The sequence below is a fragment of the Sinocyclocheilus grahami genome, unplaced genomic scaffold, assembly GCF_001515645.1.
Source record: "Sinocyclocheilus grahami isolate Dianchi unplaced genomic scaffold, SAMN03320097.WGS_v1.1 scaffold21.1, whole genome shotgun sequence".
NCBI lineage: Eukaryota > Metazoa > Chordata > Actinopteri > Cypriniformes > Cyprinidae > Sinocyclocheilus > Sinocyclocheilus grahami.
Window position 1 is genome coordinate 3,302,572 of NW_015505200.1, and position 14,317 is coordinate 3,316,888.

Here is a 14,317-nt window from a genome sequence, read left to right on the forward strand (position 1 = left end):
GAGGAGAGTTTGAGTGGCTAAAGACTCTCCAAGGACTACAGCTGGATAATTGCAGAAAATAGATGAGTCTCAGGGTCAGAAAACCTTAAAAAAAAAAAAATATCAAACAGCACCTACACCACATGTTGTTTGGGAGGGTTTCAAGAAAAAAAATCAAGAAAAGAAAATGCTCTCATCCAAAAACAATCCCCAGTATATTCGGTTGTCAGACACGACTGGCACTTCAAATGGGACTGGCTTCTATGGTCAGATGTAATTAAGAAATTAGCTTTTTAGCAAAAAACACTCAAGATGGGTTTGGTGCACATAGGGATAAAAAGTACCCCATGTGTACAATGGAATATACTGCTGTATTTTTAATGTTGTGGGCCTATATTTCTGCTGGAGGTCCTGGACATCTTGTTTACATACATGGCATTTTTGATTCTATCAAATACCAACAGATAAAAAAATCTAAAAGTGACTGACTCTGTTACAAATCTTATAATGGGTCATGTTTGGATCTTCCAACCGGACAATAATCCAAAAACAAACCTTAAAAACAACACAAAAATGGGTTACTGGGCACAAAACCAAGCTTCTGCTATGGCCATTCCAGTTCCCTGACCTGAACCCTATAGAAAATGAGTGTGGTGAACTGAAGAGGAGAAGCACCGTCATGGAGCTGGGAATCTGAAGGATCTGGAGAGATTCTGTATGAAGGAATTGTCTCTGATCTCTTGTCAGGTGCTCTCTAACCTCATCAGGCATTATAGAAGAAAACTCAGAGCTGTTATTATGCCAAATGGAGGTTTCAAAAAGCATTGAATAAAAGGGTGCCGTTAATTGTGTCCAATGTGTATTAGAGAGAAACATTTATGTCGTAATATTTCCCCCTATTTTAAATTCTTATTCTCCAATGAAAGGTTAGATTTATGTGAATTTTTTAAATAAAATATCAAAATGATTAACAATGCAGATTTATTTTCACAGCCTTCTTTGATCATATTTACCAAGGGTGCCAATAATTCTGACCACGACTGTATATAATACTGCTTAAAGTTGCTAAATAATGTGACAAACCCATAATAGCATTCATTGTATCCGTTGGCTAATTGGATTAGGTCTCCTCATGCTGCTAGACTGATGTTTTATTTGGTCTTAATAGTTTCCCCTTCATAAAGAGATATCCCATCTGGTCTAATTTTAAACCGTCTGTAACATGCAGCCTTTCATAATTTTCTCCGCAGTGAAGTTACATTTAGCTTGTTTGGCTAATTCAAAGTGATGGACCCAAAGGAAATCGAATTACACAAAACTAATTATCTATTGGATCTGGTGTTGTATGTGGCCGCAATCTTGGTATGGTTTTTATCCAGCAGTCTTTAGCAGCATATGTAGATTATAATCACACTGTCTTGTAGCGACTAAAGGGGAACTTGTTTATAGTTAGTTAATTAGTTATTTTACATCTAATTATAATTAGTTATAATTATAACCCCATAATTAGTTATAATCGTGGTCATATTTGTAAAATGCACAGACAACTAGTACTCCATATTGCATATCTCTTTGAAATCATAATAATTTTTTTCCCCTTGTAATTGTCCATCTACATATCTGCACTACCAGAAAACTGATGTAATACCTTTGAAAGTGCTGAGCATTTGTAATCAATAAATAACAATTTATTGCAGTTCCAGTTCTTTCTAAAGCACACGCATATTTTGGCTCAGCATAAATGATGTAAATAAGAAGAGTTTTTGTGGTACAGCAAACATAGCTGAAATATTAATACTTAACATGCAACTAATTTCTAACATTGACGTGAGAATATTAGGGAATTTTTTACATGTGAAATGAGTGAAATTCATCACTGAAAAAAAAAGTAAAATTTGCTTAATTTTTCTTTTGCATGTTTTTGCACACACACATATTTTTTAAGTAAATTTAAGCATGGCATTAAGTCAAATCTACTTAACTAAGTTATGTAAAATTATCAAAGAGAATAAGTACATTTAACTTGGCCAGTTAGAGTTTGTTAAGTAATTTCTATTCAATCATTTGAAGTTTACTCTGCAATATTAAAGTACTAAAGTACATCTTACTCAATCATTGTTTGTAAACTTTACTCTACATCGTAGCACTGTAAAAAAAAACATGCTTTTAAACATGCTTTTTTATGCTCATAAAACAGTGTCAATACAACTCAAAAACAGTGAAAAATTAAACCTTATTAGTTATTCATGTCCCAGTGAATAATGGGCACACCAGTATCATACCTTTGATATTTACTCAAATAATCTTTGTAAACATACACAATTCCAAGTAAAATATACTTTAATTTCTACAAGCTTGAACTGAGTACTGATATAGAATGTACTCGTTTTTTTCAGGCAAAATTCAGGCAAACTCCTGCCTGAACTAAATTATTTAATGTAGACATTACATTTGTTTTCCCCTAGTATTTACTTCACCACAGAATACATTTTTATCAGTGATTATTCTTTAATTCAGATCATTCTAAATAAGTTCAGTTGGATTCAATTTAGTTCAGTTTCCATCAGTTCAGTTCAAATGTATACTTGAATATAATGTTTTTTTTTTTTGTATAGCATGTTCCTTAGAGGCACAGTGGAAGGAGCATACTGCAATTCATAACTTGGGTGTTCAGTTTGAGTATTACAGATTTAATGTCTCCGGTGTGTGAGCCAGTCATCTTGACTTATTTTTGTAGGCCAAACCAAAAGCTTATTTTATCGGATTTTAGATTATTGCAGAAATGGAAAAACATGAAAAATCTTTTATTAATTTTGAAACCTAAATACGATTGTCAGTAGTAAAAAAGTGTCTCGGTTACATATGTAACCCTCGTTCCCTGAAGGAGGTAACGGAGACTTCACATCGGATGACCGACGAATTGGGATCTTGCTTAGAGAGATCTATTTTGAGTGTAACAAAACGAGCCAATGCACATTGGCATGCAATTATTGCATCCAGCTGCCGCTGATCACAGCGCGAGTATAATTAGGCAGCTGGTGCAGCGCTTATTTAGGTTTTCGCTGAGGAGCCGAGCCGGTGACCCGACCGCTCAGCCGTGGTACAGAAGCTGTGGCGACGGGACGTGACGTCTCCGTTCCCTCCTTCAGGGAACGAGGGTTACATATGTAACTGATACGTTCCCTTTCAGTCGGTCACTCTCAACGTCACGTCGGATGACCGACGAATTGGGATCCCTAACAAAGGGCCACAGATACTGCCCCTTCCAGTGTCCTGTGGAAGCCTCCTGCACCCCTTTTTTTTGGGTGCTGAAGTGGTCTCATATGAAGCAGCCCCATGCCGCTGCAGCTGCCATGTGCCCCAGGAGCCTCTAAAAATGTTTCAGTGGAACCGCCATCCTGCTCTTGAATGTATTCAGGGTGGTGTATATAGGGTGGTGAGGGAGGATGAGCCACTGAGGCGGTTTCTGGCAGTGAAAGGTGCCGTCCACGACCCAGTGAGCTCATCATACACCTCCAGGAAGAAAGGCACTGGGATGGGGCCCTGAGAACCAGCGCGAACCACCCCGAGAAAGCAATCATCCAGCCTCGAGGGTTCGGGACGCGGTGGAGGTTTCCACTCGAGCTCGATCCTCTCGGCGGCCCGAGCAAGCATAGCCACCATTTCCGTATCCATATCCGGCATTGCTGGCCGCCCAGAAGGTGGCAGCGCTGCCGGATCATCATCTCCAGAAAGGTCTGGCTCACTCTCCGATGCAGCGATCAACATCCGATCGTCGGGGGGAGCACCGAAGGATACAAGTGGTACCCCACAAGAGGGTCCAGCCTGTTCTTTCGGTGGCTCCACTGTCTGCGAAGTGCCGGTGGAAGGAGGAGCCCTCGGAGGGGAATTCCTCACCGTCACTGTAAGACCAGTCCGGCTACTGCCAGAAGTAGCGTCACCCGGCGGGCCGCCAAGGGGAGGCCTAGATCTAGGCTGCTGGAAACGGAGCCTGGTCCACAACTCCGCTACGGTCATTCTCCCGCAATGGGAACATGACTCATTCGCGAACGCCACCTCAGCGTGTTTAATGCCCAGACATGTGAGGCAGCGATCATGACCATAATGATCGCATCCAGAAATGCACGGGTGGAAAGGCATCTTTAAAAAGATGTCCACCCGTGAATGCTCTTTTAGAGTTTGCTCTTTTAGAATTTGCTCTTTTAGTGTGCTGAAGTGCACAGGGGAGATGTCCGCCTGCAACACAAACAGGGGATAGTGCAGCCTGATGTGTGCAACCCACTCGACACAGGAAGAACCACTGCCGCTGAAGCGCCGTACCACCAGCACCAGAGCTTACTAGAGTGTGCTGAACTCGTTGAGTTTCTCTGAAGCAGTAGTCAGGAGCAGAACGAAACAATCGCTCGGCTCTGAAGCGAAAAGCTGAGTATGCGCTGCACCAGCTGCCTACTTATACTCACACTTTGGTCAGCAGCAGCTGGATGCAATAATCGCATGCCAATGTGCATTGGCTCATTTAGTTACACTCGAAGTAGATTAGTCTCTCCAAGCGAGATCCCAATTCGTCGGTCATCCGACGTGACGTCGAGAGTGACCGACTGAAAGGAACTTTAGTTAGGCTATAAATAAATTATTAAACGGCAGAGGTGTAAAGTGTACCTGAAAACCATACTTGAGTAAAAGTACAGATACATTACAACAAAAATGATTCCATTACAAGTTACAAGCCACCAATTCCAATACATCTGGAGTAAAAGTCTTAGAGCAGGGCTGTCCAAACTCGGTCCTGGAGGGCCGGTGTCCTGCAGAGTTTAGCTCCAACTTGCCTCAACACACCTGACTTTAAGTTTCTATGCCTAGTAAGAGCTTGATTAGCTGGTTCAGGTGTGTTTAATTAGGGTTGGAGCTAAACTCTGCCAGACACCGGCCCTCCAGGACCGAGTTTGGACAGCCCTGTCTTAGAGTATCTGATTTTAACAGTACTTAAGTATTTTACTCGTACTGAATATAGGCTCAATAAACCAACATAAGCCTACAAAAATCAAGTAAACCAATATCCTTCAAAAAGGTCTCAGCCGTGTCCTCATCTCATATATGAAAAACCTGCGAGTCACATACCTGCTAATATGTGTAAAGTAGCCTTGTTGACAAGTTTGAGTGAGTAAGGCAAGACGTCCTGTAGATGGTGATATTATTTCTTTAGTAGCAGAAATAAACTGCTGTAGAAAAAGTTAGGTGCCATGTGAAATGTAACTAGTAATTTCATTAGTCATCACAAATGTAGTGGAGTAAAGCGTACTTTATGTATTTATTAAAAAATGTAGTCAAGTAGAGAGTAAATGTTGCTAATATATTTTGGAAAAATATATACTCAGTAAAACTACAAAGAAGCCAAAAAGATGCTTAAGTACAGTAACTAAATACATTTTCTCAAATACTATACACCACTGCACCACGGTTGCATGACTTCATTGTCACAATCACTATGCTTCCAAAAAAAATTTAAATAAATTTCCCTAAAAGTTAGAATAGTTTTAAAGAACATTATTATAAACACAATGAGGCTGTAAAAGCGGACTAGTGAGTAGATGAGTTTACCTGTTCAGTGTGATGACGTTTATTGACACTGACAACTTCTGTAGTACCATTTAGCCACTTGTTAGCAGCTGCCTTTTTCAAGTAAAAGCTTTAAAAAACAAAAGGGGGTATTATTGATGTATTTTATGTCACATAATAAAACAAGAAAATATATTGAGCTTGTGTTAACCCCAGACCTAACAACCAGGCATTTAACTATTCAAAAAACCCATTGACTACAGGACGATGGAATTGGAAGTGCGAAAATGTGAACTAATTTCTGGGTTTTGGCCTAAAAAAAATTAATCAGCCCTGCAGCACTCTATACCTGAATCAGATTTACACACATTATGAATCCTCATATATAATTTTGGATGGAATCATTTGAGTAGTATTTATTTGTGGATGGAGTAATCTGGGCAAATGCACAATGTTCTTCTTCAATCTGGTTCTTCAATCCTCTGGTTTCTCTTGAATTGCAGTGGAGTATCTTATTATTCTCTCTATAAATTTGCCTCTCTTCCATTTTCCGTCCTCCCTCCCATTTTCTCTGTCTCTGTAGGGTGGTATGATTGCTCTTCTGTTGTCCATCCTGTGCTTGGTGTTGATCCTGTACACTCGTAGACGCTGGTGTAAACGTCGCCGTGTGCCTCAGCCACAAAAGAGCGCTAGTGCTGAAGCAGCCAATGAGATTCACTACATCCCCTCTGTGCTGATGGGTGGACAGGCCCGGGAAAGTTTGAGAAATTCGCGCGGGCAGGGTCACAATTCGAGTGGCACCCTCAGCATCCGTGAGACTCCGATCTTGGACGGGTACGAGTATGACATTACAGACCTACGCCACCACCTGCAGCGGGAGTGCATGAATGGCGGTGAGGACTTCACCAGTCAGGTGACACGTACGCTCGACTCACTTCAAGGGTGCAATGACAAAGCTGGCATGGATCTCACTCCAGGTATGTGAGCCCACAGCACACTGCACTGCATGAATGTAAAGATCTTTGAAAAACTCAGAGTCAAATGGATAGTTCACTAAACTAAACTAAAATAAATTAAAATAAAATAAAATGTATTTACTCACCCTAATGTTGTTCCAAATCTGTGAATGTGCACAGGCCGTTGTTTTCAATTAAATTTCATTGAATGAAGCTTTTAAGTAGTGGATTTTGATTCATCCCAGTAAATCGAGTCTTTTAAATCTTCACCAGTGATTTATTCATATTCACTGAGTCACCATTTCTTAGATGGCACACACTAGTGTTCGAAAGTTTGGAGTTGGTAGAATTTATTATTGTTATTATTTTTTTTAATGTTTTTGAAAGAAGTCTCTTCTGCTCACCAAGTCTTTATTTGGTCAAAAATACAGTAAAAGCAGTAATATTGTAAAATATTATTATAATTTAAAACAAATAATTTCTATTTTAGTATAGAAAATATATAAATATATAAATATAATATATATATAAATATGTTATATTTGTATAAGAATTGTATAATAATATTAATTATTATTTTAATTATTATATTTATTTCTGTAAAGGAAAAGCTGAATTTTCAGCAGCTGTTACTATAGTCTTCAGCATCACATGATCCTTCAGAAGTCATTCTATGCTTTTTTAGAATTATTTGATGAATAGAAAGTTCAAAAGAACAGCACTTATTTGAAATATAAATCTTTTGTAACGTTATGCATGTCTTTGCTGTCTCTTGCTGAGTAAAACAGGGCTTAAAGTTTTCCGGCAGGGTGCCGGATCGCCGGCGTGCAGCATTTGGCTGTGGAAAAAAAAAAACCCTACATTTAAAAAAAAACTTGTTGATATCCCTTTCGAGTCCATGAGTTCGCCTACCAGTGGTATGAGAGGAGCACAGCTTTCACTCTCAACCAAACTAACATTACTAGCCAATCATAATGTTTTGCTCTTATAAACACAAGACGCTCATAATAGTATCCGATTGCAGAGTCGCAGCCCTGATGAATGGAGAAGCGCGACAAAAAGCTGCAAGGTGCAATGGTCAAAGATGTCCATCTAGTGCATATTTACATAGAAAAACTCATTAAAAAGCAGTGGAGCTTTGTAAACAGCTCAAAGTAACCATGTCATCTCCATAAGAATGATATGATCGCCAGAACAAATTTACCGGGATATTTGAAAAGGTCCTGTTCACACATGATCTCTTAATGGTAACTTACCGGTAATTTACCAGTAAAGACTGTATGTGTGAAAGGGGCTGTACATACTGTACATACACATGTATGCTGGGAATTTGAATTGCTTAACGTTCAACGTTCATATTTCTAAATATGCCATTTATTGTACAAAATAAAAGTTTCTGAGTGTGCATGTGGCCAAATATTAAAATTGATTGGATTTGAACATTGCTTAATCACGCTGTAAAGTGAAACGTCACCAGGCCGTTGGCACCCTCTGCAGGTATTTGTTATAAAACATAATGTACTTAAGTTGGTTATGTTCATATTATGTATAGGCACAGGGCCGGCGCGAGCTCAACTGCCGTTCTAGGCAAAATCCTACAGTGCAGCCCCCACTTCACATTCACAATTAAACACGATCATTAAGATGCATGTGAAAGACTGGAGATTTTGTTTATTGGTACAACTGCATTAAAATAAAGCAGACACTGGCGTCTTTTATGATTATTATATATTTTTTCCTACTGCAGCATAAAAAAATATATAAAATAACCACTAGTAGGCTATAGCTGCAAAAGCAAATTAAGTGTAGGCTATGTACAGGCCTGAAGTGGCCATGGGAAGATTTGGGAGAATTTCCTGTAAGCAGCTCGACAAACGTTGTTCAGGACACAGAAATCGTTTGAACATTTTCACTAAAAGAGACATAGAATTCTCTTCAAGCCGTGCTCGTACAGCCTAAATCCCTATTCATAGTCAGGGTGTAATTTTAACAAGCTGGGTCAGGGTCCAGCACCTCCGATTTCCGATAACCTCATTTGGCGGATCCCCCTCCTCACGCACCATTGAAAGATTTTCGTGTCAGGGTTATTATAGGTTTGCATTTTTAAATTTGTTTTTATTTTAATATCGCTTTCAATTTTCTTTTATTGGTTTCATAAATAATTTTGTTCATTTTAGTTTATTTTTTATTTTGTGAACATATTTATAGCCTTAGTTTTTATACAGTTTAGTTTCAGTTTTAATTTTAGTTTTAGTAATTAAAGTTTAGCAGAATTAACAGAACACTTCCAGGGTGCAGACCGAAGACATTTTAATTTAAGCTTATTGACGCAAACCTCTAGCGATGCAAAATTAAAGCATGCTGAGATTGATTAGAAAACAATTATTTCTTTTTGATTATTATTTTTAGTTAGGTGTTCAATAACTGCTGTTGGTTTCGTTTTAGTTTTTCATTTATTTAATTTATTTATTCTTTCTCTAAATGCTTTTTAGTTAAATACAGTTCTTAATACAGCATATTTTACCGTTTAAACATGTATACAACATTTCTTACATTTAAACTCGTTTAACAAGCATTTTACAATTAAAAATGAAACATTTAATCGTTGCAAAAAGACTGATGCGGCTTGTTTAGGTGACTTGGTTTTCATAAAATAAAATGCTGTACAGCAAAGAAACTGTTTCATAGATTAAATAAAACATACACAAACCTATATTTGACCAAAGAAATGCTAGTCGGCGGCACTGAGAACTACACTTACCTGAAGAGAATGCAAAATATCTGCGCTCATTACAAACACTGGGTTGTTGCGACTCTCCTGTCCCAGGAGCTGGGTTACACAAAAACTACCCAAACACAAAAAATGTTTGCAATAAAATAACCATGATTTTTAGAGTATATGTGCATTCTATAAAAGCAACTGATGCAAGCTGGTAATCACTTAAGTGGGTCCACTAAATGATTGCGCACATTACCTCTCCATCCTCTGATCACTTGCCGGATCCGTCAACCCGCTTTATTCTGGGACCTCGCAATTTACAAATTAAACATTGTTCGTAGCGTTATAAATGATAAAGGCTAAATATCTAGGCTACCTGGCTAAAAAAAAAAAAAATACGGTTTTGCTCCAAAACCGTGTTTTTTTTTGGGGGATGTACGTGGATGTATCCACCTGTCTCCCCCACATTTTCTCTCACAGTAGGCTATAATCTTACCTTTCAGAAGCGCGTGTCGGGCTTTAAAACTCATCAGACATCACTAGTAGCAAAAGTCATTCATGTCCGGATAGTTTTATTCATTTTGATGACATTTATGGAAGTAGCCTACATGAGGGTGGTTTGCATGTGATATTGACGCCGCTCAGGTGGGGCACAGCGCGGGAGCGGCATTACTATGAAGCTGGCGTCCAGCTTAATAACTTGTTGATAACGTATAACTTGTTGATATGAGTGCAATAATTCCAAAGAATGCCCAAAAGATAAACTAAAATCTCTGTCCTTTTTGCCGCCCTAGTTCGCCTATATGCACACGCCGGCCCTGTGTAGGCATATTACATTATGTATTTTAACAGTGTTGTTCAATAAAACCATGTAATTACTTGGTTTTGATACTTTATTTGAGCCAACTATTATTGCCTCATCGTTAGTTTATATATAAATAGTCATACTAGCCTGGTTTTCACTTAGGTCTATTTGTGTTACTAAAAATATCAGATTACCCAATTGTCAAAATAATCAGTAAATTATTTGATTACCAAAACAATCATTAGTTACAGCCCTAGATTAGTTAAAATATTTCAAAATACAACGGCATTGTTTTACTTTTTGTAATTAAAAGACAAATATTTTGTCATTGAAAATTTCTTAAAAATAGTATTAAAATATTGTCTTGTTCTAGTTAACCAAATATCTGTATTTTGTCTCATCTCGTGAGCTAAGTGTATTGTCACACCCCTAGTGTCGATAAGCAGTGATATAGCTCATAATTTTCCAAATGTATGATAAAGCTTTCATTCTTCAGGTCAACCATATATTCAGATCCAAAATAAAAGTTTTTGTTTACATAATATATGTGTGTGTACTGTGTATATTTATTATGAATATATAAAGACACACACATACAACATATATTTAGAAAATGTTTATGTGTATACATTTATATTCATATATTCATATATAAATATATTTAATATATAAACGTAAAACATTTTTCTTAAATATACACATGCATGTGTGTGTGTTTATTTATACATAATACATTTACACAGTACGCACACATTATGTAAACAAAAACTTTTATTTGGGATGTGATTAATCGCAATGAATCGTTTGACAGCACTAGTTTAAAAAAAATGAATTAATTAGGAAGTCTTTATATGCTTTAACAAATCATTCACACAAGCATTCATGGCTTAGTAAACTGGATCAACTGATTTATTGAAAATATCTTATGCATGTGCCAAAGAGAGAGTGGATGTCATGATTTTCAATTACATCATTGACAATTATGCTTCAAGCTTTTTCTCACACAAAGCTATTCCTTCAGAAGACTTGGAATATATCACACAAGTCATATAAACCACTTTCATAATAATTCTTATGGTGCTTTTACATCTTCTAAATGTACATGCTTCATTGTCCATTTGTTGTAATTGCATGTAAAAGAGCAACCAGCAAAGACCAGCAACGTGCCTCCTTTTATGTTGTATGGAAGTAAGAAAGTCATACAACTTTGGAATGACATGAGAGGGAGTAAATTATATAATTTTATTTTTTGAGCGACATACCCTTTTAACATGCCCAACAATATTTGGGCTATAAAATTGTCAAAAAAACCTTAGACAGTAACCTTAATAATTTTAATAGCATGCTTTAATCATTCACTAAATTAATTCACACTCCTAATTCAGTGTTTTGATTTAGTGCCTAATTTCAGAGATATATAATCAACTTGGCAACCAGGCCTTGAATGCATAAATGAATGCACATGGTCAAAGCACGTTGACGTTCTTTCTACATTTAATTAAAATATTAATAATATAAAATAATAGCTACAAAAAAAAAAAAACTTCAGAAATAGATTCCCCCCCCCCCCCTTTTGTCATGTACGTTGGTTTATGCATATGCACAACGTGACACCAAATCTGTTTTTACACCCATGAACCGGTGAGATTTAAATTGCATGTGCTAAGCACATCATTTGCACATTGCTGGCCATGAAAATATTTATTTCACCTCGAGATCTCAAGAGTCAGCAGCAGAGCTCGCCTTTTCGATATGTGGCTGCGAGTGAGAAAGCCTGGGTTAAATGCGAGCTCCAGAAATTGGATAAAGCCTATATCAAAACAGCTGCAGAGAGGAAATCAACATGACATATTCATTTATTTAGCTAGCTAAAGCCATTTCCCCCAGAAAAAATATCAAAGTAATAATGCTATATATTCCTGCTAAGCAAAACTGCTTATTTGGCTGTCGGTTCACGGCACCCATGGCACCCATTTAAACTCTGCTATAGTCAATAATATAGGCAAGTCACATGACCAGACCTGAGTCTGTGCCAGATTGTCCGTGTATATTGGACACACAGAATTTGGAATGTGATGTGAAAGGATGTTGATGTTTGCCTTGAAGAGTAGCCCATTAAAAAATACCCCGAAAAAGCTTTGCAGGAGAGGAGCAATTTAATTCTGTCACAGTAATTTGCCTAATACAATAAAAACCCTGCAGTGCCAGTTGTCTTTGTTGTGCAATTTACTCATTATGAAGGGGCATACAAACTACAGGGGATGGCGATATTGCATAATGGTGAATGACGGAATGTCATATTCTGAATCGCTGGGCTGTGAAGGCTCTTAGTTGCTTCACTGTAACATAACCCTGAAAATACTTCACATAGACCACTTAGTGTTGTCCTTCTGAATGACACGCGTTTACATAAAGTGTCTCCACATGCCCTTGGTAGACTGTTATTTGGCACTCATCTGTCTACCTCTTTTCATCCCTAATTGTAACCTTTTTCCTTCAGGGAACGATAGTACAAAGCTGTCCCTGATGAGCAAGTACAAGGATAACATCATAGCTACCAGTCCTGTCAACAGCAACCACCAGCAAAACACGCTCCTCCCACACAACACCTCCACCAACCAGCGCAAGCGTCTGTCCAGCAAAACGCACGGTGAGTCTGGGTATCAGGGGTGAAACTGTTCCTGTAACCGGTTTGCCATCCACGGTTCGGTATATTGTTGTTTTGTTGTTTTATGTCATGTCTTTAATTTTAGTGTACTAAACTAGCTGATTAGCCTGCTAACTTAGCCTATATACTATTCAAGTCACTTATATTACACATAATTGCAGCAATCTTTACTGCAATTACACTACCATTTTTGTAAAAATACAGTAAAAACAATGCACCAATAAACCAAATTCTGTAATATTGTGATATAGTATTACAATTGAAAATAACTATATTCTATTTTAATACATTTTAAAAAGTACTGATTCCAATGAAAGCAAAGCTGATTTTTCAGCAGTCATTACTCCAGTCTTCAGTGTCACATGATCCTTCAGAAATCATTCTAATATGCTGATTTGGTGCTCAAGAAACATTTAGAAATAAAACAGTTAAAACAGTTGTGCTGCTTATATTTTTTGTGTGAAAACTGTGATAATTTTTCAGGAATCTTTGATGAATACAAAGCTTACACAGCACGCAGCATTTATTTGAAATATATATATATTTTTGTAACATAAATGTCTGTACTGTCATTTTTGCAATTTATGCATTCTTGCTGAACAAAAGTATTAATTTTCATTTTTCTTTTTATTGGCATTAATCGAACTGTACAGAAACTGTGACCACAGAACCATAATAAAGACCCAACCGTGAGAAATCTGAGCCATTACACCCCCGCTGAATATCCCCTTCCATCCACACAGATCTCATTCCAACCACGTCTATCTCTGTAATCATAACCACACACAAATATTTGTCTTCCACTCTCTTTGCTATCCCATTGCTGGTTTGATCAGGCCACCAAAAACTATGATTTGATGAGGTGTTCATATGCTTTTGAGGTGTACTTTTGATATTGGTTGTTGGTGGTGGTTTTTAGGGAAACATGCCTATAGATATCTACTATAAAAGACAAATTCCTTTCTCTTAGATTTACTTTGAGCACTATTAGCAGATGTCCAGTGAAGTGTTTTCCTTGAGCAAGAATCTGATTTCCTAGCTGGGCAAATATTTGACTCTCTGCTCATGCTTTAATGCTTCATTACCTCAGTCCAGCAGATGTACACGGCCTCTCTCTGACCTTCAGACTAGCCTTTTTTAATACCCAATGCACTTGGATTGTGCATTCACTGCATATAAATATAAAAATGTAAAGGTGCACTCAGGAATTCTTGCCTCATTAAAAAGCTTTACAGAAATGAATAGAAACAAAATGTTTAAAAGTTTGCACTCCCATGAAGACTTCAGTCCTATCTAATAAAGTTAGTCTTAGAGTGTGTGAGATCACATGATCAGTCGAATGCTACTCACTTTATCTCAGATTTTTCTCTCTCATTATAGGACACTTTCACAGCCTACATACAGTAATAAAGTACTCATGGCACAGTACATTTTATGCTCACCCAGGCTGCATTTATTTGACCAAAAATACTGAAATATTGTGCAATATTATTACAATTTAAAATATTTTAATTTTCTATTTAGATATATTTTAAAATTTAATTTATTCCTTTAATGGCAAAGCTTAATTTTCAGAAAATCATTCTAACATGCTGATTTGGTGCCCAATTTATATATATATATATATATATATA

The 14,317-nt window shown here is 37.2% G+C and overlaps 1 protein-coding gene across 1 annotated transcript in view; it reads left to right on the plus strand.

Annotated features, from left to right (window-relative positions):
* The window catches only part of LOC107558325 (astrotactin-1-like), a 191,598-nt gene that overhangs the window by 81,197 nt on the left and 96,084 nt on the right, over positions 1–14,317 (plus strand). The window contains exons 3-4 of the mRNA XM_016241980.1: positions 6,119–6,512; positions 12,516–12,665. Of these exons, the coding sequence (XP_016097466.1) occupies positions 6,119–6,512; positions 12,516–12,665 (544 nt within the window). The remainder of the gene's footprint in view (positions 1–6,118; positions 6,513–12,515; positions 12,666–14,317) is intronic.